At 43.9% G+C, this 24,481-nt stretch overlaps 1 protein-coding gene across 2 annotated transcripts in view; it reads left to right on the forward strand.

Moving 5' to 3' along the window:
• XDH (xanthine dehydrogenase) overlaps positions 1–24,481 on the forward strand; it is a 50,443-nt gene that overhangs the window by 14,597 nt on the left and 11,365 nt on the right. Inside the window, exons 7-25 of one of the 2 annotated variants that reach the window (XM_061475338.1) lie at positions 351–419; positions 1,215–1,283; positions 1,703–1,789; positions 5,228–5,369; positions 6,165–6,257; positions 7,030–7,181; positions 7,926–8,019; positions 8,648–8,757; positions 11,340–11,524; positions 12,018–12,192; positions 12,599–12,688; positions 13,347–13,516; positions 15,976–16,099; positions 16,815–16,934; positions 18,431–18,527; positions 20,507–20,631; positions 21,361–21,494; positions 22,862–22,949; positions 23,577–23,663. In XM_061475338.1, coding sequence (XP_061331322.1) covers positions 351–419; positions 1,215–1,283; positions 1,703–1,789; positions 5,228–5,369; positions 6,165–6,257; positions 7,030–7,181; positions 7,926–8,019; positions 8,648–8,757; positions 11,340–11,524; positions 12,018–12,192; positions 12,599–12,688; positions 13,347–13,516; positions 15,976–16,099; positions 16,815–16,934; positions 18,431–18,527; positions 20,507–20,631; positions 21,361–21,494; positions 22,862–22,949; positions 23,577–23,663 — 2,211 coding nt within the window. The remainder of the gene's footprint in view (positions 1–350; positions 420–1,214; positions 1,284–1,702; positions 1,790–5,227; positions 5,370–6,164; positions 6,258–7,029; positions 7,182–7,925; positions 8,020–8,647; positions 8,758–11,339; positions 11,525–12,017; positions 12,193–12,598; positions 12,689–13,346; positions 13,517–15,975; positions 16,100–16,814; positions 16,935–18,430; positions 18,528–20,506; positions 20,632–21,360; positions 21,495–22,861; positions 22,950–23,576; positions 23,664–24,481) is intronic. The other variant, XM_061475339.1, reaches the window with a different exon arrangement.

Raw genomic sequence — 24,481 nt, forward strand, 5'->3', positions numbered from 1 at the left:
AACTACTCTGGGTTAAGATAGTCCCCTGAGCTGAATGCAACTGGATGCTGGTAGAGTACTAGGTGTTGTATTGTATGTGCTTGTCCCTTTTATTAGTATCTCCTCACAGCTCCTGCTAGACCAGAGATACTGTCTGAATGATCAGAGTAGTTCTAAACTAGGACAAGAGGTCTGTCAGTAGGCAGGGTACTGCCTTCCACTGACAAGGGAAATACCTACTTGCTCGGCCATTTCCATCCCCCATTTCTGCTTTGGATATAATAAATGTGGGATCTCTCAAAAGCCAATCAAGTCTACTTCATTTCCTTGGAGTCTGCATGCATTTCTCAGAACAGTTTTTGCCCTCACAGGACTTGGATTGTTGTGGCAGAGTGGCCAATGGTACTGGATGCTGTCGTAGTGAGAGGGAAAATAGCATGGTAAGCTGAATTTTGACAAGCCATAATTTGCAATGTAATATTAGACTTTTGATGTTTTAGTCCCCTCTGCTGTGGTGCAGATACTCAGAGCCACCTGAGCTTGTTTGAACGTCTGCTCTTGGAAAACACTGCCATTGAATATGTCCTGATTAGCATGAATAGCCATCACGACACAGGTTTTTTACACTAGCGAGCTACACACATTCCTTCTGAATCTGGGAGGTGCAACTCTTTTGTTAAATAGCATGGTGACAGCTGTAAGAATGTGTTACCAGCTTCTGGTATATTGAAGCGATACATCTTGCTGTGAAAACAGATCTAAAAACCACTTAATTCCCCAGTACAATCTTTCCCAAACTCTGCAGTCCAGTGATGAATGGAGTAATTTAATCACTGTTCCAATAAATTGTACAATTGGAAGCTTCTGGGATATCTGGAGGAAAACAATTAATCACATTTTATGCGCCAGTTGAGGTGCAGACAACGGAGAGATGAAAACACAAATTAGGACATAAGGTAGTGCAACTATAAAATGAATTTAGGAAAGAGAGAATATAACAAAATTATTTGCCAGGAATTCCAGTGAATTCCTCTGGATTCTTTGCTAGGAAGCATTCAGTGTTGCATGAAATATTCCAGCAACTAGGACTGCTTGGAGTTCTTCTGTCAAAGTAGCTTATCAATGAAAACCATTACTACATAATTACTACATAAAAAGGAAGGAATATGTCATGTAAAACCTGGACTATTCTGACTTTGTGTAGAATAGCTGAAGTGTGCTTGTTGCTTCTTTAGAACGGGGGCTGCTGTGGAGGAAAAGCCAATGGTCCAGGCTGCTGCATGAACGGCAAAGAAGACAATGTGGTAAGGTGCCTTTGAACTATTAGTTTTTCCTCTATTTCTGATGTTTTGAAGTCTTAGCTCTGGCTTGTTCTGTGCCAAACCCCACTGTTTTGTATTTAGCTGTATTTATGCAAATCTTACCTCAGAAAAGGTACCTTTGTGATTTAACATGCCAATGTGAACGTGATGTCACTTCTGGTTGGCAAAAGCCTGCTAGTGTGTTCAGGGCTTGGGTTCTGGTTTCTGACTAGACATGCATTGTGATCAGAAAAATACAAACACCCAAAATGCTGAATCAGGTGATACCTTTTTGCTGTGTTTGCCATCCTTTGCTCCATGAAATAGTAATAGGGATTTGACTGGGAAGAGGAACAAGTTAGTGTTGTATGCAGATAGCTTTCTTCTCTGCCACCCAGCCATTTGCATTATCTCTGTCATAGAAAATGATGTCCTCCAGCCTGTTCAATTCTTCTGAGTTCCAGCCATTGGACCCCACACAGGAGCCAATCTTCCCACCAGAGTTAATGGTAAGTTCATTCAAAAAGAAATAGCATGTGGTTCATTGGTTTCATTGTGCTGCACAGGGTTTGAGTGTCCACAGTGTCTCTGCCCCAAGGAAATGGTGAGCAGAAGACGGCTGCTGATAAAAGATGGATGGGCATGAATGTTTTCCTGTTGCATAAAAGAGAAGGCTTAAGCCAGTGTGACTTAAAAGATATGCGGGCCAAGTGCTTGCCCCAGCTGGCTGGCTTTCCTCACTGTTTCTCACCATACATGACTGCTCTTGGGTTGCCTTCCTTTCTGGTCACTGCCCCATGGGCAGAACAGTTGCTGACATCTAGATTTCAATTTACTAGGTCAGACGTGAACTTCTACATTAAATACAGCTGTATCTGAGCTAATAACCCTGTGTTCTCTTTATAGTGTAGGAAAAGAAGGAGGAGCTATGGGAGGTAGCTGAATATATGTTTCAACTAGATGACTTTCCAAAAGCACCAGCTTCTGCACTCGGTGTAGCAGGAATAGCAGTTGGCTAGCTCACACTGACAGGAAATGTGGGGGATTTTAACTTCCCTGATGTTTGCTGGAAGGACCACTCAGCAACCCAGCCACAGTCCAGGAGGTTCCTCCAGTGTATGGATGATCACTTCCTCCTGCAAATGGTGGATGAGCCGACCAGGAAAGGAGCGCTGCTGGATCTCGTCCTCACTAACAAGGAGGGTCTGCTCGAAGCAGTAAGGGTTGAGGGCTGCCTTGGTTGCAGCGACCACGAGATGGTGGAATTCAGGACCTTGTGTGGTAGGACCAGTAGAATACCAAGTAGAATTGCAACCCTGGACTTTAGCAGGGCAAACTTTGGCCTTTTCAAGCAATTGCTAGGAGAAATCCCATGGGCAAGGCTGTTTGAAGGTAAAGGGGCCCAAGATAGTTGGTTGACATTCAAGGATTGCTTTTTCCGAGCTCAAGATCAGAGCATCCCGACACGTAGGAAGTCAAGGAAGACGGCCAGGAGACCTGTGTGGCTAAATAGGGAATTGCTGGGTATGCTCAAGTGGAAGAGGAGAGTTTACAGGTCGTGGAAGGAGGGGCTGGCCACTTGGGAGGAATATAAGGCTGCTGCTAGAGGATGTAGGAAGGCAGCTAGGAGGACTAAGGCCTCCTTAGAATTAAACCTGGCAAGAAGGGTCAAGGACAGCAGAAAGAGCTTTTTCAAATACATGGCAGATAAAACTAACACCAGAGGCAATGTAGGCCCACTGATGAACGGGATGGGTGCCCTGGTGACAGAAGATACAGAGATAGCAGAGTTACTGAATGCCTTCTTTGTCTCTGTCTACTCTGCTGCAGGCAGTCCTGAAGAGCCCTCTACCCCTGAGACCTTAGATGAAGTCAGGTCAACGGAGCGGTTTGCCTTAGTCGATGAGGAATGGGTTAGAGACCAGTTGAGCAATCTGGACATCCATAAATCCATGGGTCCAGATGGGATGCACCCGCGGGTGCTGAGGGAACTGGCGGAAGTCATTGCTAGACCACTCTCCATCATCTTTACCAAGTCTTGGGAAACGGGAGAGGTGCCTGAGGACTGGAGGAAAGCAAATGTCACTCCAGTCTTCAAAAAGGGCAAGAAGGAGGACCCGGGTAACTATAGACCGGTCAGCCTCACCTCCGTCCCTGGGAAAGTGATGGAACACCTTATCCTTGGTGCCATCTTAAGGCATATCAAGGATAAGAGGGTTATGAGGGGCAGTCAACATGGCTTCACCAAGGGGAAATCATGCTTGACCAATCTCTTAGCCTTTTATGAGGAAAACACGGTGGGTGGATGATGGCAGAGCAGTGGATGTGGTCTACCTTGACTTCAGCAAAGCATTTGACACAGTCTCCTGATGAAATATAACAAGGGAAAGTGTAGAGTCCTGCATCTGGGCAGGAACAACCCCAGGTTCCAGTATAGGTTGGGGAACGACCTGTTAGAGAGCAGTGTAGGGGAGAGAGACCTGGGGGTCCTAGTGGACGACAGGATGACCATGAGCCAACACTGTGCCCTTGTGGCCAAGAAGGCCAATGGCATCCTGGCGTGTATTAGAAGGGGGGTGGTTAGTAGATCGAGAGAGGTCCTCCTTGCCCTCTACTCTGCCCTGGTGAGACCCCATCTGGAGTATTGTGTCCAGTTCTGGGCCCCTCAGTTCAAGAAGGACAGGGAGCTGCTGGAGAGAGTCCAGCGCAGGGCAACAAAGATGATTAAGGGAGTGGAGCATCTCCCTTATGAGGAAAGACTGAGGGAGCTAGGTCTCTGTAGTTTGGAGAAGAGGAGACTGAGGGGTGACCTTATAAGTGTATATAAATATATAAAGGGGGAGTGTCACGAGGACGGAGCCAGGCTCTACTCAGTGGCAAACAATGATAGGACAAGGGGTAACGGGTACAAACTGGAACACAAGAGGTTCCACTTAAACTTGAGAAGAAACTTCTTCTCGATGAGGGTGACGGAACACTGGAACAGGCTGCCCAGGGAGGTTGTGGAGTCTCCTTCCCTGGAGACATTCAAAACCCGCCTGGACACATTCCTGTGTAACATTATCTAGGTGTTCCTGCTCCGGCAGGGGGATTGGACTAGATGATCTTTCGAGGTCCCTTCCAATCTCTAGCATACTGTGATACTGTGAAAAGTTAGGTGAGATTAGTTTCTCTCCATGTTTTATTCCTTTCTTTTTTGGGGCAGTTTTCACCTAAGTGAATGTGTCCCAGCCAGGAATCTAGTCCAGGACATGGTGCGTTTCCAGCTTCCTTCACATTTAACAATCAACTGAAATTCAGTTGTTCTGCTGCTGCACTCAGCCTAAATGTGTCATGAGCTACAGCATGAAGAGGTTCTCATATACAGCATAATATATATTTAGCATGAGATAGGTCCCATCTGCTTCTTCTCTAAGATGTTCTCCTGCCTAAAAGTTGATTTGATGTTGCTGGGGGGCAGCCGCATAAGTCTGTTTTCTTCAATCACTGGATGAAGGAATTAAAGGAACCAGAATCTGACTTTACAGCTGGTAGCTCAAATTCAGCAGTGCTAAGGACTGACTTTTTTGCAGTGAGATGAGAATGGAAAACCCATTACCTCCAAGATGGCTGAAGCCACAGGCATCTGCCAGGACTTTGGTGAGATGGAGCTTACTGGCAGAGGTCTTGCTGGGGAGATGTGTCTGCAGAATGCAACTGGCAATAGCAGGAAGGAAAAACTCTTGTCAGCATGAAAAAGACTCTTGTCACTGCTAGCAGAAGGATGGGGAATAGCTGTCTGCCAACAACAGTGTGGATATCACAGCTGGCCATAAGTAACTTTACTAAGATGGAGCCTGGCCCTGCATAGGCATGAGCAGCATGTGAGCAGGGATTCTTGGCTTGAGCCAAGCTCTAGCTGAGTTCACTTTCTATAGGCTGAGTTCTATGTGAATTCACTTTTGCAGACTCAGAGTAACAAACAGCAGAAACAGCTGTGTTTCAAAGGCGAGCGTGTGATGTGGATCCAACCTACAACTCTCAAGGAATTGGTGGCTCTCAAATCCCAGTACCCCAATGCCAAGCTCGTTGTGGGGAACACTGAAGTGGGTAAGAAGAAGAGCTGGTGCTCACTATGAGCATTTGGAACGCTTTCCATGGAGTATTTTGTGAGAGCTGTGCAAGTGTAAACCTCCTTTATGCCGTTGCTGTTAAATAGGTGTTTAATCTTCAGGTTTTATGTAAGAATAGAATTTCTTCTTGGGTAGCTTCATCTCACAGTGAACGTTTTTCCCTGTTCTTTGCTGTGTTGGGTGAGAAAGCCATGCTTATCTAGACCTCTAAGCTTATGTGCTGGGTTTGTGGAATTTTGAGAAGAGGTGAGTGGCACGGCATAAAATGTCTTTGTAAACAAATTCAGTTGTGAAACCTGTGCTTTAAAAGGTTTGGCAGTGAGTAAACTGTTAAGACTTGAAATCTTACTGTTTCCCCCCCCCCCCCCCCCCCAAATATATGCTTCTGCAAACATAAGTGTTGAGGAGGAGAGTGCAGACGTACTTAATAATTCTGTTCTCCGGAGCAATTGGGAGACAATCCCCAAACTTTGTATTGTTCATGCATTCATTGTTCTTTCCTGAAGGATTATGTACAACAATAGCCAAGTTACACAAGTACTAAACAGTGTATTTTAGGTTATTGTAAGCCTAGAAAAGAGTCTCTAAAACTTCCCTATGAGAATTCCAGTATTAGTGGAAACCAGCTTCTCGTTTGGTATCTCTGTGACCTTATATAATCACAGATGGTCAATGAACTGACTCTTTAATAGGCTTGCTGCCATTTAATTGGGAAACAGCTCAGGCTCTCCATCATCTGTGTGTAACTGAAGGAGTCTTACTTTTCCTTAAGGTATTGAGATGAGGTTAAAGAACATGTTGTATCCGGTGATAATAGCACCAGCATGGATCTCTGAAATGAATGCTGTTCAGCACACTGAAACAGGTGAGCAACAAAGAGGCAGAATGTCTGTGAAGTGAGTAGGGACTCCTTCGAATAACAAAGAGGATATGAAGGAAAATCCCAAGATTAAAAACGGCTTTCTGTATGCATTAATTCCTCTCCCATGCAGGGAATCAAGTGAATGATATGTAAAATCAGTTTGAGAATCAGAGGGCTTTTACTAGAGAGTATATTAGACACTTTATCTGTTTGATGCATCATGTTTTAGTTATATTAACTGGGTTAATAATGGATTTCAATGAGCAGTCTTTTTAATTAGACAATTAGTAGCTGGGGGAAAGATGCTGGATTTGACCATCTAATGAACTAAGTGAAGTATTGCATTTATCTTTGTGGTGGGAACAGGTCAACCTTACAAATATTAAGAAGTAATCAGGACAATGTAGTGCATGTGGTCCAATGTTTGGTAGCGTGTTTAAGTTCTGGGAACTGGAGAGGAGTTGGAGTTCACTTCTCAAAGGATAAACTAATACCTATAGGAGGGCAATATGGTTCATGATACACTGAGGCAAGAGGGTATAGTGGGTTACTGTCATATGAGAGTCAGTACCACCATGAGCTGTGATTTAAAGGTGAATTTTGTTCTGGGGATGTGATGTTTGCGTGCAGTGCGTACAAAGTGTGGCTGAATGTCTTCTCTAAGCCCTGCTGTCTAATTAAACTCAGTGACATCTAAGCTTTGTAGACACAGTTATAACCATCCTCCTGTACTTTGGTGTTTTGGAGAGCAACAGTTCTTTTCATTTGTTTACAGGAATCACCTTCGGTGCTGCCTGTACCCTGAGCTCAGTAGAGGAGGTGCTGAGAAAAGCAGTGGCAGAGCTTCCTCCTTACAAAACAGAGGTCTTCCAGGCTGTCCTTGAGCAGCTGAGGTGGTTTGCAGGGCCACAGATCAGGAACGTTGCTGTAAGTGACTCGGGAGCATCAGGGACTAAAATTGAGAGCTCAGTCTGAGGAGCTGGCCTGCGTCATCCAATCTTGGTGTGCTGTGTGCTTCTCACGTGAGAACGTTTGCAAACCTAGGTAAAGAAGGTACTATGCGTAAATCAGCCCCAGGAACTGATAGCAACGTGGGTTTTGGTGCCTGTGTTCACAGGTTCAGCAAGCAAGGCAAACAGAAACGTGGCAGTTGTCCAGGTCTGTTATCAGAATAAGGGGGAAACGACTGAGATTTGACTAATTTAACAAGTATGTATGTAGAGTGCTGAACAAACCTCAAAGAAGCAGCTGTGTAGATTTTTGCCAGCACAACTATGGTAGTCACAGTGTTAATGCATCAGATGTGGCAAATCTACCTCTAGTTTTAAAGGGAAGGAAGAGGTGGGTTTGATGTGTTCAGACTTCACATACTAAAAGGAAAGAAATATGAAGCAAGCAGATGAACCAGCCTACCAAACATGAAATTTTGCTCCACAAGATAGTGTGCCATTTGTATCATAGCCAAAACTTGGGTTCCTGAATATTACTGAAAAGATGCTCCACAGTTTCATGGCTCTTCCCTTAACTGCAGCTATAGTGAATTTTGGTATTGTCGGGTACATGTGGTTTGAGCATATGGTAGTTCTGATGCATTACCCAAAGAGTGTTCCTAAAACAGTCTTACCTTATCTGTCTTATCTGTCTTATCTGATGACTGCATTATAATTCTAGGCTCTTGGTGGGAACATAATGACAGCAAGCCCCATTTCTGACTTAAATCCTGTGTTAATGGCAAGTGGAAGCAAATTGACTTTGGTGTCAAGCGGTAAGTTAGTTGCATTTCCTTGTGGCACTTAGGGGAGTAGGATAGTCAACAGTTCTCTGCCATGGATTATTATGTTTGGTCAGAATTTGAAGGTGGAAATTAACATTACATTTGATCCTTGTGGACTTTGCAGATAAAGATTGAAACTGTTGTTTGTTTTGTTTTTGGGTTGTTTTTTTTTTCCTATGAAGAAAGCCAGATGTCTTAATTTGTATTTGATCTTGTGAAGAATTTTTTTGGAATAGGATCCCTGAAATGGAGTGTCTGATCAGTGACTTTCTCTTGTGTGCTGGCTATGGAAAGGGTAAAGAGGGAATTACACCGGGTTGTTGGAAACTGGTTCAGCTGGAGGCTCAGCTATAATCAGATAAAGAAGGAGGGAGATCGATCAGTTCCTGTCTAAATAAAACTTTGTATGTAGGCAGAAGCTGTCATAGAGTCCTAAGGACCAAAGCAAATCTGGGAAAATCCTTCCTGACTTAGTGAGAGGGTGGCAAAATGAAAACTGGTATCATATCAAGAGTGATTTCTGTAGGTTGAAGGATCTTTTGGATCTTTTACACATACTATTGCTGAGCTTTATCTGAGTTATTAATCCAGCTGCCATTGATCTCTTCTTGCTCTACAGAGGGCAAAAGGACTGTCACGATGGATGAGAAGTTTTTCACTGGATACAGAAAGACAATAGTTAAGCCTGAGGAAATCCTTCTCTCGGTTGAAATACCCTATAGCAAGAAGGTAAGTTTGTAGGAAAAGACTTCAGTGTTTGTGGAGCTGAAATGCTGTTATTTGGCTGTTATTTTCAGTGTTAGGCACTCTTTCACTTTGAGACTGAACTCCAAATGGTTACGTGTAGTCCCAGGTGGACCAGGAAGGAAGGAGATTATTTGGTGAAAATCTAGCAACATGCTCTTTTTGACAAGCAAGGGAAGCTGGGCTTTAGCATAAAGTATGGTAAGCCCAAGAAGTTTTCTAGTGCAAGAAATATGAATTTCACTTCATTGTCCGGAGGTTTTTGAGTGCATTTAATAATGATGAAAGGTGACAAAGTGATGCTCCCAAGGAATCTGTTTGCAAAATATATAGCAAAGACGCTAGTAGTTCTGAAGTGAAGGTTCTGGAGGTTCCTTCTTCATTTCTGTGAACTGAAATGGGAAAAGAAATGTGGAAAAGTGTGTATGGATAAGAGGGAAGTTCAGTTTCTGCATCCTTGACTTGCAAGACTGAAACCAGAAGGACTGATTATTAGGGCATTTTGGCAATGTGGATTTGCAAATTCAAACGAGCCCGTGAAACTTCCTTCAAATAGAACAATGAACGCTTCTGTAGCAGCATGAAGCATAATCGAAGCAGAGTACCTAAGAAGTAAACCTCCCCTTTCTTCCTTTTAGGGTTCAGAACATCAGACTGTATTTTTATGGCTGTAAAGGTATTTACCTTTTTAGGGCTTGAGGCTACAAGTTATACAGCAATTCACAGTGTAGTGTGTAGTGACCCCTCCATTCATATGACAGTCCTAGGGCAATTTCACAAGGCAAACTTTTACCAGTAGGGCAGTGGCTTCCTCCCTAGGTTATATGCAGCTCATTGATCTGAAAAACTAAACCAACTTTTGAACTCTCTGCTCCATGGTTCTTTGGCTGATCTTTGCTCATAAACATGAAATCACAGAGACTAAAGTTCTTCAGGGGACATCTGAAGGTGCTGGCATGTGGCAGGCAAAGTCTTCTGGAACTGTGGTTTCCTCACAACTGGAAGCAGGGCTGTGTCAGCAAACAGATCAATGTTTTGTTGTTGTTCATGCTTGTCTGATGTTACCTCGTGCACTGGTGTGACCTGTCACACCAAGGTAAGAGTGGCCAAACCCCAGAAATAGTAAGACTAAAGAAGTTTAGCAGTTTACACATTAAGTGTCACTGTAGGGGGACTGAGCTCAGGGTAGGCTTTGTCACAGAGAGTGTGCAGTAAGAGAAGAGGCTGCTTTTTCTCTTCTTTGAAAGCGAACTGGTTTAACGTTCAGCGTGGCAGAATGTCCTCACTGGGAGGATGCTAGCGATGCTTCTCTGCTATTACCTGCTGACTGCCCACTAATTACTTGAATTCAGGAAATGAAACACACCCTTCAGTTATATCTGCAATAACAAGCTCTCGATGCATAAAAGGGACTTCTTGTGAAACTGTTCTCCTTGACAACAACAGAGGAGTTGTTCTTTACTATAATGGAAGAACTGCTGTCCACTTCTGAGGAGAAATAATTAATGGAACAGACTGCTGAGCTGTACAGTCACTTGGCTAAGCTACTACAGAAGAAACTTGGCAGAAAACTCTCAGGAAGGGCCATGCAAAGACATTGGATCTGATTCCTCGCTTAGTCTGTAAGATGCCTCAACAGAAATTTGTCATAACCTGCAGAACAAGCAAGGGGGAAAAACTTGACTGTGACTCCAGGATGACACCATCATTCAGTGTATACTGGCGGAGTGTTATCTCCTATTTATTGCCACTCTTCATAGGAGAACTGCTGAGTTGTATGGGTTGCTGGTGCACTTAAAAGAATTTCCTCACTCTTTGGAGACCAGCAGAAGATTCAGGGTGGTTACAGAGAATTGTATGTGCAGTATCAGATTGAAATTGTCTTTTATTAATTAGTCTGGGAAGTTTAGATTGGATATAAGGAGGAAGTTCTTTACTGTAAGAGTGGTGAGGCACTGGAATGGGTTGCCCAAGGAAGTTGTGAATTCTCCATCCCTGGCAGTGTTCAAGGCCAGGTTGGACAGAGCCTTGGGCGACATGGTTTAGTGTGAGGTGTCCCTGCCCATGGCAGGGGATGGAACTGGATGATCTTAAGGTCCTTTCCATCCTTAACTATTCTATGATTCTATAACTGTGAGACATCTGTGGTCATTGATTTCAGTTCTTGCAGAGTTCAAAGACTTCCAAAGGGAAGGGATTTAGGATCTGTGTTTTACTGATGAGGCTTCCAGCTGAGGAACTGTAAACTTGTTTATATACAAATATATGTCCCGGTTCTTCCTCTCAAGATACGTACAGGCAGATCTCAGTCAAAGCTCATTTCCCACACAGTCCTAGGCTGGCTAGTAAGCACTGATCTAATACATCAGAATTAATTGTTGAATCATGTGAAAATATACAGCACTGCATGAACAAAAATGTCCTGCTTGGCCCTGCAAGATGAAACAACCGGATACAGTTCCCTGGAGTAGCTCATCCATGTAGAGACATGGGTTAATGGCTTGTCCATATTTATACTCCAAAGCATGCCAAGGCAGAGGATAAAGGAATATTTTCCTCTCTCCTAGGGTGAATACTTCTCAGCTTTCAAGCAGGCTTCCCGTCGGGAGGATGACATTGCTATTGTGACCTGTGGGATGAGAGTCCTGTTCCAAGATGGCACTAGCCGAGTGGAGGACATAAAACTAAGCTATGGAGGAATGGCTCCAACAACTGTCCTGGCACTCAAAACCTGCCAGGAGCTTACTGGCAGGTAGGAACTTTTCTATGATAGAAAGGCTGCTTAATGGAACAGTGCTGATTTTTACAGGAGCATAACAGATACTCTAAGGGGAAAGAGGAAGAAGTGTAGCTATACTTCTGCAGCAGTCTGCGTTTTGCATGGTGCCTTGCTTCCTCCAGTGCTCCTTACCCTCAAAGATCCATGTCAGTGTCTCATTCAGAGAGCTGTTTCCATGCTAAATTCACCGTTGGTTGACATGGGCAGAAGCTAGGTGTGGGCATGACCTACAAAACTGATTTTTTTCAAACTGGGCTGAGAAATCTGCACTCTTTAATAGCTTTGCCACATCTTTAGAAAAGATGATGTAAGCCCAAGATGAGAGCAAGGCTTACACATATACTATAAGCAGAGATAGAACAGATGTTGCTTGAGTGCTTGTGGGGCTGCATGTCAGAAGAGTTATTCTGCCCTGGTGATATTTAGGGCTGAGGGAGGGCTCAGTGTCACCTTTGTTCCCTTTCAGAGACTGGAATGAGAAGCTGCTGCAGGATGCCTGCCGCTTACTGGCAGGTGAGATGGATCTGTCCCCTTCTGCGCCTGGTGGGATGGTGGATTTCCGACGCACGCTCACGCTCAGCTTCTTTTTCAAGTTCTACCTGACGGTCATTCAGAAGCTGAGCAGGGACCACAATGGCACTGTGAGTGCTGCTGGGGGAAGGCAGACTTGGGGAAGGAGGACCTGTATGTGTTGCTTGGTGGGCAGGGTTCAGATTCAAGGAGAGCTGTACCTCATAGCAAGCTCCATGTTGCAGCAGATGCTGGAGTTACTCCTCACCTGCATGGCAATGATGATTAGTGCATCTTCCCACTTGCTTCCTCATGGCATCCCCACTTTGCTGTGGAAGGATGGTGTTCTTGTTATATTACAACTGCTGTGGGTCTGTGGCTGTTCATTGCACAGAGCCTGAGTCCTGTTTGCGTTTTACCCAGTAAAAGATGAATTATCTTCACTGGAAGATGGAAAATGAAGAATATCCTGGGCTACTGGGGAACATGAGAAAGGGACTGGCAGGGAAGATGATTGTTTTTTAATGTCTCTGGCAGAACAAACTGTGTGAGCCTGTCCCCTCAAGCTACGTCAGTGCTACAGAGCTGTTTCACAAAGATCCCATTGCAAATGCCCAGCTCTTCCAAGTAAGTAGCAGTACTTGCATGGTGTAGACCTGGGTTTTTCTGTAGCTCAAACTGTGCTTATCTTGTCTCCCTGAGTATGGGCAATATGTGAACTCATGTAATGCCATTTCTGAGGCTTGTATTGGGATCTCAGTCCCTTCTTTGCTTTAGTATACGATGTTCTTTCCTCTCATTGCCTGTGACTGTTCTTGGCATGTACAGCTTCATAGAAATGCCGTGGCTAGCAATGTCCTCCTGCAGCCGGCTCCATATCCAGACTGATATTTCCCTTCTGCTTTCCCCATTTACAGCCTGCTTTTCTTTGCATATCTCAGGCTTCAGATACAGGATGTGTCTTCTTCCTTGTTTCTCCATTAATGACCCATTCACTTCAGCATTGAGAGCAGAAACTAGCTTCCAAACTTGAACCTTTTATGCAAGCTGTAACATCAGACCCTTCTTTTCCATGGTGGTTTCCAGAACCAAATCCCTTTCACTTCGTTCTCTACAGCTCCTTCTGTGTAGCCACTTGGTCTTGTTTACCTTCCTTTCTGACAGGCACAAGCCCTCATCCCATTCCCCATCTCACCAGAATGTCTCATGGTGCTTTTTGCTCTTCCTTCAATGCTTCTGCATCTGCAGTCTAAGCAGTAGTAGTCAGCTGTGTGTTTTACTCCAGGAAGTGCCCCGGGGGCAGGCAGTTGAAGATATGGTGGGCCGGCCTTTGATGCACGTTTCAGCAGCCAAACAAGCATGTGGAGAAGCTGTTTACTGCGATGACATCCCTCACTATGAGAACGAGCTGTATCTAACGCTGGTGACCAGCACCAAAGCCCATGCTAAGATCCTGTAAGTGTTGCTTTTGAGTTTCAGATGTCGGAAGCATCCAGTGCCTGGTGGTTTAGAAAACACTGACCTGTCAAGCTGTGGGTGAAGGAAATGTTTTTGCAGTAGGGGGAACTCCAGTTTGTTGCACGTCGTCACGTGGAGGTGAGCTGTATGTGTTACAGCTGCCTTGCAAGTCCTAGTCAGTGAGAATATGAGGGAATTAACACCGAGCTCAAAGCTTTGCTGAAGCACAAAGCCCTCAGCAATAGGCAACCTCCTTGCATGTTGCATCTCTTGTACTCCAGCATGAAGGATTAGAAAGGAGGAGGGTAGGAGAGCACCACAATGAGCCATTTTATCACTAACGAGAGCGTACAGCTTAAACATGCTTTTCCCCATCTGCCTAAAAATTTAGGTTGTAACATGCAAATCTACCACAGTACTCCTGCTGATGAGTCTTCTGCACAGTGCTTGCTTACACTGGCTATGATCAAGCTGTCTGCGTAACAGCCCTGTGTGTGTTAATTTCAGCTATTAGATGTAGATATGTAGCAAGGTGGATAGGTCAGTGTTTGGAATGTAGATTACTCTGAAAATATCTTGTCCATGCAGGGCATGACTGATGCATAATTTGTAACAATAGTGACTAACCAACCCTAAAATATCTATGCTGGCAGGTAATGCCATCTGCATTCTCATATGAGCTTTAATGCTGCTTTATTGTGGGACTCGCTGCCCCCCACAATCCCTAATTGTGTTGGTTCTGTGGGCTCGTCTGCCTTCAACTACTTTGATGTGGGATGCTCTGTGTTATATTGCCTCATGTCATCCTCAATAGCTTTGTGATGTGCTGCTCATTCCTTAGGCAATACTTCCTGCCTATTTAGGCTTCCTGTCCAGAGGTTTCCCACAGTGGTCTAACACAGGATGGGCAGTATGGTGGTCATGGATGCAGAGATGTACTAGTCAGCTCTTGGGTTAAGAAATTGCTCTGTCATCCATGTTACATCTTAGGTGTTGCAAAGCAGTCATTGATGAGTGCTACAAATGCATAAACACTGTTACTACTACCAGTGCAGACGGGGCAATAGAGAAAGCATCAGATCTATGCCTGTGACCACAACATGCACTATTTTCTAATTACACCTTCTCTTGCATTTCCGTTGCACGTTGATCTTTCGAGCTGTGAGCCTGTGTGGTTCTATAGAGGAAGAAGTAGCATATTTCATCGGGTGACAGAATTACCTCAGCCTATGGTTTTGGGGGTCTGAAAACTTCCACTTCACCCGAGTCAGGTTGTGACTACCAAGTGTAAATTCAAAATCGTCTGCCTCTGTATTTCCAACTAAGGGAAGCTGTCAGGGGATTGTTTCTGAGGCATTCCCATGCAGAAGCACGGGAAAGTGAACTTTCCAAAGAAATATAGCGCTGTCTTCAGTTCCTGCTGTCAGAGTTCATGTGGGAAAGTTCATTCATACATTTAATGTCTCCTTAAAGAAGTCTGTCACTCACTGGGATGCATAAACAGCTACTTCCAGGCACAGTTTGTATTGGAGTTTCGGGAATCTAAACAGGCATGCTGAAAAAATGGCAGCAATTTACAGAGGACAATAAATCATTCAGTTAAGCAGCAACAAAGCCACAGCTTTTCTATTCACACCAGGTCCCTTGTAAAGCAAGCCAATTATGCAGCCAGTGTGCAAAATACTGCGGAAGGAGCTTGAAAGTCTTTTGTAATAGATTTTTTTTATGTGCTTCGTATAAAAACTGAATTATATTGCATTTTTCTAGTTACTTTCTATCCTTCTTGTCACTTAGTTTTAAATCCGTATATGATTGAAGCAGACAAGCGTTTTGGTTAGCTACCTCTTTTGCAGATTACCAGGAAAAGCCTTTCATGAAGCTTTTTGCTTTTGGAGCATCATTTCGTTTGCATCCTTTTAAATGCCCTTCAGCTTCCTTGTGATTGATACTCAATAACTTCTTCCTGACTTACAGGCACATTTTTATCTAGAGGTGAACCCACGGTAGATGGTAGATGTCTGCAGTAAGAATTCATGTTTATCAAATAGGGAGGAATTTTGTCTTCACAGAATCATGGCAGCTGAGAAGACAGTGGATACAAACCATCACTGACACCAGTCTGTCTTTGGCAAAGGATGTCAAGGGCTCTGTACATGTGGCAACTGGGTCAAATTCAGATATGTTTTAGGGAAAAAGATGTATGATACAGTATCATCCAATGCAGCAGACTGATGATAAAGCTCAGTTGGGATTCAAATTATCATATAGATTGCATAAGTTTTTGGTCTAACACATCCTTTCTACATTGGTTCACATGATATTCATGTAACAAATTCCTTCTCTTTTTCATAGCCAGAGAATAAGGCCTGAAAATGTATTGGTATCTCATGAATGCTGACAAAGAGGAAAAATGAGAAATAATAACGCTGCCTCTCCTCCTTTCTTTCTGTCTTCAGTTCTGTAGATGCATCTGAAGCCCAGAGTGTTCCTGGGTTTGTGTGTTTTGTCTCCGCCAAAGACGTTCCTGGCAGTAACATCACTGGCATCGCTAATGATGAGACTGTCTTTGCTGAGGATGTGGTATGTGGATAAGAATAGCTTTTCTCAATCACACTGCCCAGGAGATAAGGTTTCTCGTATTTCCAGTGAAGCCCTCTTCTTTATACAGAGATAAAACCTAACTATTGGATCAATCTTGGTGCCCAGTTCAATAAGGCCTTGGTCCCGTTGTCCTGTGCCCCTCTCTCTGTTATCATAGAATCACAGAATGGTTTGGGTTGGAAGGCACCTTAAAGACCATCTAGGGACAACTTCCACCACACCAGATTGCTCAAAACCCTGTCCAACCTGGCCTTGAACATTGCCAGGGATGGGGCACCCTGTGCCAGTGCCACACCACCCTCACACTGAAGAATTTCTTCCTAATGTCCAATCTAAATCCCCTCTGTCAGGTTAAAGCCATTCCCCTTGTCCTATCACTACATGCCCTTGTAAAAAGTCCACCTCCAGATTTCCTGTAGGCCCCATTTAGGTACTGGAAGACTGTTACAGGGTCTCCCTGGAGTTTTCTCTGTGCTGTTGTCCTTTTGGCTGCAGGCCACTGGGATAGGCTCACTCACTCTGTTACTGTCCAAAATTGTTTGTGATCATTTTCCCTTGGCTGGTTTTAAACAAACTGGTCTGAACAAGCAGCTGCAAAAACTGCACAAAAGGAATAGATGGAGATAATTATCATGAGCCTCTCCATTACTGCACGTAGACACCAAATGATGGTGGGTCCTAATCTTGCCTGTAGGTCACTTGTGTTGGTCATATCATTGGTGCAGTCCTTGCAGACACACAAGAACATTCCAGAAGAGCAGCTAAAGCTGTGAAGATTAAGTATGAAGAGCTCAAACCTATTGTCACGATTCAGGTAAGATGGCTCAGATCTGGTTCTGCAGTTAGCTTGAGGCCCCCTGATCTCTTATTAACTTCTATTGTCACTCATGGTTATTAAACCACGCGTTTTGTTAGTCTTTGTGGGTGCAGCAGGATATGGAGAGAGGGGATAATATGCATATTTAAATATAAAGAGGACACACCTATGATATAGTACTGATTGGGAGTATGTTAACTTGTTGTGTGTTATTTGAAGCTAAAAGAAATTATATCATGCTCAGCAAAGATTTGTTGAAATTAACTAGGGTCCTATCAGTTACATTCTTCCCAATGTGTTTGTTTTCAATATTCTCTGGTCTGACCCTGCTGGCTTCATTGGTATTCATTTATTCTTCATTCTGATTTATAACACTCAATAATAGGGTGTGGAAACGTTTTCTTCTAGCTCTGTCACTGTACTGCTTCTCTGGGATTTCTGCAGACCACTTGTCTGCTTTCTAAGCTGATGAAATCAGTTTTCAGCAGGAGTTCAGTCTTCACTGTGAACATTTCCGCTGACTGTATGGACACAACCCTGAGATGGCTTTTTCTCAAAGCTGAAGAAGATAATGTCAACAATTTGCCATCATTTCATGCCTTTTTTTTAACTAGAAAGCTTGTTGACAAGATTTGCTTATGTGACAGTAAAAGCAAAGAGTATCTAATACAGCATTCAAATCCAGACATGAGAAAGAAATGCCTGAAGCCGTTCTTATGGGGGGAGAAATCAGAGCCATGGGATTCTAATTAATTTTGTAATGGTCAGTATGGTCATACCTTGCATTTTGTAATGCGAATTGTATTCATGCAAATACAAAGAGTCTGTGCATTGTCTAGTGCAGATGCTGGCGCTGTCATCTGTGGACAGAGCTTTTGGTTTATATGATTTGTGGGTTCACAGACAACGTGTGCGCACTTTTTTGAGGCTTCTAGCTGTTTATTCAACCAGGGGAGATGGAATAGAGCCAAAAATGTGCTGATTTTTGTCGTCGTTTGGGCATTCTGAGGATTTTGTTTTCCACTCTGGAAAGCTTCAGCGAAGGTGAAATGTGTTTATAGAACTTCCCCAGGAAGGATTATTGTATATGAGCTCAGAAGTGAACTATTTCTGCAGAAGTTCTCATCCTGTCGGAGAGGTTTTAGTTTTCTCCTCTCTCATTGTTTGTTTCCTTTTCCTTTTCCCCCTGTTCTTGTCCACGGGCTGTTCTCAGGTTGTAAGTCATAGCTCTGGTGGCTACAGACCTTGGGATTCTGGGCCCGTGATGTAAAATGGGTCACAAGGAGCAATCTGAGACTGTCCAGTTCTGGTGTTTATTGTGAAATTGCTGAGTTGCCAAAAACTATTACGTGCTGCTTTAAGTCAAGTCACTTAGCTTTTACCATACTGAGTGTCTGATGAGTTATTGAGCTTTTTATCTTGGGTATTTATTCTTCAATCAGACGAAGTTTTGTTTTCACTCAAAAATTTCATTGTGTCGTTACGTTTCCTAGGAAGCTATTGAGAAACAATCCTTCCTTAAGGGTATAAAGAGGATTAAAAAGGGAGATGTGAAGAAAGGATTTGAAGAATCTGATCACATTTTGGAAGGTGAGAATAAGCATCAACGTTTCTATTAAAATAGGGTGATTTTTGACAAAAGAGGTGAAGCATCATGCTTGGTTTTATGCACATGATACTGGACTCATGAAAGTAAGGCTTGCGGGGCTAAATGTCATATTCAGTTTCAGATGAATGTTTATACACAAATAGCTTGTGAAAGATGTAATTTCAGTTTCCGACAAACTTTGGTGCTTCCAGCTGTGCCCCTGCAAACGCTCTCTTCCAATGTAAGGACACATCTTCTTAAGCAAATATTCTTGTGAAAAAGTGAGGTTTTTTTCCCCTCCCTGAAACTTATTCATGTAGGAGCTTTTCCCTGTCCAGGCATAGTGTGGTCTAAATCTTATAGATAGTTTCCTATAATCTGGTACCACTCTATGTTATGAATATGTGTCATGAATGAATGTTATGAATACATTGTCTGAAATGTTATGAATGTTATGAATACATTCTGTGTTATGAATACTGTGCCTGAAACCTGATCCACCGATGTTGGTGGCTGTAGGAATCGTGAAGAACCTGGCACTGCCCTGTAATGCTTTCTCGATGTTGATGGTTGGCCTGTCTTAGAGGATGGAGGGGGATTTGATGTACTTCTTGGTTTCATTCCGTTGGAGTCTGCCAGGTTGTAGGGACATGGGTAAACGCAGCAGTTACCAACAACTGTTGAAACCCTCTGAGAGTTAGGAAGGGAGAGTGCCAGAGCTGTGGTCTGGAATACTCTGTCAGACCCCTGCCATTGCTTGGTGTATATACCACCGAGCAATAGCTCCTGGGAGGAAGACCTTTACAGAACTGTGTATTTATCAATAAGAAGGTGATGTATCCCTCTTACAGATGCAAGAAGGAAGTTACATCAGTTACAGACACAAAGCCTGGTGTGAAGGGAGTATTCTTGAAGATCATGGAGAAGCATGCCCCCTTACCTCCACGTGGAGGAAAGGAGAGTTATTTAACTGAAACACTAATTTCCAGCTTTACCATTTGTTGTATGCATTGCTGAGAGCTTCCTCTGCAATCAGCAATTGGTGCTGGCACTTGAAAGGTGTCATAAGCTATTGTTAACTGTTTCTTATCGTGTACTATACTGTGCAAAATGAAAACACTGTGCCAAGCAAGGCAGAAACTGTTCTGAGCTAGAAGAATAGGTTATTTAAAAGGCTGCAATACTGTGGGAATGCCAGGCCAACCCCCTCGAGGAGACAAGGGGAGGGACCCTGCTGTGTACCAGAGTAGGCGTTGTCTCACACAAATGTGCATTTCTCACTGATGTACCTAATGAAGGCAGCTATTTTGTTGCTGCTGAATTAAATAAAAGGGAGAGAGGAAGAGGACTTTGAGAACTGCACTGAATATTAATTTTCATGGCAGCTGAATAGATCAGGGTCATGGCTGAGAAAGGAGGCTGATTCTGACATGTATAGCGCGTAACATGACTGGAAGTTGTACCCTCAGCACTGCCAGGTAAAATGTCCTGGGGAAGAGCCACATGCAATGACAGAGTTAATTCTCAGTTAGATCATCTTAAGGCATTTTGGACTTCTATTTTTGTTCCCCTGTTTCACAGTCTGTAACCTTGGATTTGACCTGCTCAGCTAGTTGATTTATTTTTATCCGTCATCTCGGAGGTGTTATCAGGGCAGTCTGAAAGGCACCAAACCCTGCATCTTAAGGGTCAATGGCATAGTGTGCAGGCTTATTCTTGAAACGCCAGTCACTTGGTTTGGACTAAAGATGTCTAGAAAGTGTGCATCTGTGGGGTCTGGTTGGGGTTTCTGGTTTTTAACTTTTCGGGATTTTTTAATGTCAAATCAGAAGTTTCAGTTTTAGGGTTTGGGATATCCAGTCTGTGCAGTGCAAAGGGTTGCTGTGTCTAAAGGGTAGTAGCCTGCAGGCAGCACACGATGGGAGACACCTTATAACACCAGAGACACCCTACCTTTGGGGCATTTCTTTCTGTTTTCTAGGAGAGATGTACCTTGGTGGGCAGGAGCATTTCTATCTGGAAACTCATGCCACTCTGGCTGTGCCAAAGGGGGAAGATGGTGAGATGGAACTCTTTGTGTCAACCCAAAACCTTATGAAGACACAGGTACTGTCTCGTTGACCTGCTACCTAAAAGGCATTTGTTTCTCAATTTTGGACTAGATAAATGGTTTTTACAGTTGATCCCATGTTGTCTTGATTAAAAGAAACCACATAGGCGTAGAGTTGGGTATGGGATCTGAAGTCCATATCCATCCTACTGGTGTCCTGAACCTGCTTGCAGATGGCAGGTATGTTTCTGTTGGCAGCATATCTTTGTCACCAGGGGTTAATGCTTAACCCTTTCTGGAGAGGGTGACAGCTGGTCAGTAGGCATGGCTGTTGAATGTTATGTCGGGAAGAGAGGTGGTATAAATGCTGGCTATATATGTACCAGCTTTACCGTATTGCAAGATAGGCTACTGGCACTATGGGGTGGCTTTGACCTGTCTCCTGACTCACCAAGGCTGACCAAAGGTTTCATAATAGAGTGAGGAGAATGGGCAGAGTGGTTTGGTCATCAGAACCTGTCTTGTATGAGACCTTTGTCTTGGTAGCCTCATCTCATGTTAATCTCTTCCTGAATGCTGAAGCACTGTGTGCCTGCCCACATCAGGGATGAAATACTGGGCTTATTGGTTCCAATTGCATCAAATCCAATTGCAGGACCAATAGGACCTGCAGCGCAACAGAGTATTTGCACTGTTGCAATGGCTGTAGAAAGGCAATGTGTTAATATCTAGCTCCTAACACCAGCAGAGCTCCGTACATGTTCTGCTGTTCTGTTGTTCTTTAGGAGTTTGCTGCTAATGCACTGGGAGTCCCTTCAAATCGGATTGTGGTGCGAGTGAAAAGAATGGGAGGAGGATTTGGAGGAAAAGAGACTAGGAATACTATTTTGACCACTGCAGTGGCTGTTGCAGCCTTCAAGTAAGTTTGGATGTGGGGAACAGGGCTTTTTCCTTTCAGACTGTGCCAGCCTGCTTCTTTCTGGAGCATTATTTACACTGGAGCATATACAGATTCTTCATGTCTTGTTACTCTACAGTTTATAGCAAGCCTAGGACTTCCCAAAGGAGGTGTCTAGTGGGCTCTTAGCTGGTAGGAGTGATTGAGCCCACTCAGAGGGGTGAAGCTTATGTGGGAATATCAGCTTTCAATAGGAGAGGGGGAAAAACCCCCTTACTCTGATATTCTTTGGGAGCAATCTGAAAACTCTCACATCTTGAATTATCTGCCTCTCCACTTCACCCCAAACCCTTTCGAAATCCAGCACTAGCCATGCTTATTGTTTTGTCTAACAGCAGTTTGAGAGTCTCTTCCTTGCTTAAAAGTCTACTACGCCAGCCTTGCACTGCTGTTTCCGTGCTCTTCTGCAAACTCTCTCTTTGGATTTTTCCCTAGGAAGGGTGGCCACTGGATAGAAATCCATACTTTTCAAGCCCCGTAAAGCTCAGGGAATGAACCTAGACTCTACTCGTTTGTGAAGTAGACTGGAAATGTGCTTCTGATTTCTGGAGTCTCGATATTTGCACACGCTGCAAGTTTCTGTGGCTGTGATTGAACATGGCCTTCCCAGCACTGCCCTTGTAGGTGAGGATGCGCCCTGCTGGCAATGCTAGATGGATCTTGCGACACAGCAGCAACTTAATAAAACACCCTTAGAGGAAAACAGCCAAAAGGCAGCTCCTGTAGTTAAATAGCTTTATTTTCCTATTCTGAGCAAACCACCTGCTTTCTCTGATTAATCAGTAATACATGTGAATTTTTTTCTTTCCTTTATTTCTGTGAGCCGAACCACTGTTTCGTATCCCGGAGGATATGAAATAACATCTATGGCATTCCTTAGGTATTTTTACAACCTGAAGATAGGCACTGGAAAGGCAGAATTGTCAGAAAATGCAGAGCAACTTCTCTTCTCTTAGCATTATTATGTAGTTCATATGGCATTCTCTCTTGCAAAGCCAAGAGAATGCCTTAAGAAACACTCTGGAAAACAGTGATTGCTCAGTTATGAGTTTCTGTCCTTGTAAGAAACTATTCTTTTTAATATAAAAGTCTCTGCAAGAGTTTTCATGAACAGGTCCCAACCTCTAAGATTTTTTTTGGTTGGTAGGTTTTTTTTTTACCCAATTGTGCCATTTTCTGAAAAGGAGGATCTGTGAACCAAGCAGTTAACCCTTAACCCCCCATTGCTGCTCTGGAAGGACAATGCTCACCAAAAAGAAGAGAGGCTTGCTCTATAGGAGCTGTATTGTGTGTTTCAGGTTTTGCCTGATAAATGTGTTCTTTAACAGAACTGGCCGCCCAGTACGGTGCATGCTGGATCGAGACGAGGACATGCTGATAAGTGGTGGGAGACATCCCTTCCTGGGGAGGTACAAGGTATGCATACATATGAAATGAATGCGTGGTGTCTCGGTGTTATCACCTGAAACACCAGAGAGTAGTAAAATACTGTGGGGAAAAAAGTGCTGCTCTGGCTGTTTCACTGCTGATGTCCCTGCTGCAAATGGATCAGGTCAGCTGGGTTATGGCATTTTCCCTCTTGAAGTCCTCCAGTCCTTCTTGTGGTTTGGATTGTTCACTACGTGTGATCTCAGCATCAACATTCCCCTCTTCCTTGCAACCAAGACTTTGCCCCTGTTGACAGTCACACTGCTCTTAGATGCTTCCCCATTTGTTTAGGGTATGGTACTACTGTTTGTTTTGTTAATGTCCTTTCCTCTTCAATCCCCATCCAACTGCTTTTCAAAGCAAAAAAGCAAAGAGCTGGTAAGGAAGGTGTGGCTGTGACAAGTGGTTACCACATGTTTTAGAAGAGTTCTCTGGATCGAGATTAAGATGCATAAGTGGCCCCTTTACTGGGAAGCTTCCTCAGTAGCTGCCTGTGCTGCAGCAGAGGACAGTCAGCCTTTTGGCCATGTAATGTCCATTCATTTGGTTTGTGGAGGGAAACACAAAACAGAACATCATGTAGAAAGCCAGTTACTGAGGAGACTCTCTTGACAGGTTGGCTTCATGAAGAATGGGAAAGTCAAGAGTCTAGAGGTTTCATACTACAGCAATGGGGGCAACTCTGTAGACCTCTCTTATGGGGTAAGTAAAACTTTCTGATGGCTTCAGAGAGTTATTGCCTGCAGCACTGCTTGCCCATCCTGCTCCCTGACATGACTGAAAGCAGTCCTTGATTGGTTTTTGCAGCTTCTACACCGGCTCTTTGAGTCAACTGACCTGCCTTGGCATGTGCCACATAATACTTATTGAAGCTGAAATGACTTGGATAAGGCAAAAGGGTCAAGAAAGTTTGCTTTGCATTACAGAGGGCTATGGTGAGAAACTTGTTGCTCAACACAAGATGACTGATAGTTCCTCAGCTTTGGGGAAAACTTGTTCTTTGGAATAAGAAACATCCAAGCCAGCAGGCTGCTCTGGGCAGAGTGCCTGAATCAACAAGCTTGTTAAGGATGGGCTAAAACTGACACTGGCTTCGCAAGCACTAAAGGACAAGAATGGGGCTCAGTTCTGAGTTTGTCTTTAAGATTTTTTTCTGCTGATGAGTAAAGAAACCTCTCCTTTTTTTGTCACGTGAGTGACCAAGCTGCTAACCTAGTGTCAGTCATGTTTATTTTAGCTCCCTTTCTCCCTTTCTGGTTCTTCGGGGCGGGTAATGGTATTTAGTAGCAGTTTGGCTCAGCACAAGACCAGGGCCGACAAAGGAATGTGAAGGTCAATCTGTCAGCAACAGAGAAAGGTGTTTATTGTCCTGTCCTTCAGGAGGATGCCACTTGCCACTCCATTGCAAATGGGACAGAGTACGGCTTGCCCCGCAGAGCTCATCCAGCTGTGTTGAGTGGAACTGCAGGGTGGAAGAGAAAGAACCAGTGGCTCTACATTAGCTTCAGAGCTTTCCAGCC

The sequence above is a fragment of the Pezoporus flaviventris genome, unplaced genomic scaffold (assembly GCF_033815535.1).
Source record: "Pezoporus flaviventris isolate CSIRO_AGI_PZ_B2104156 unplaced genomic scaffold, CSIRO_AGI_Pfla_v1 ptg000083l, whole genome shotgun sequence".
Taxonomy (NCBI): Eukaryota; Metazoa; Chordata; class Aves; order Psittaciformes; family Psittacidae; genus Pezoporus; species Pezoporus flaviventris.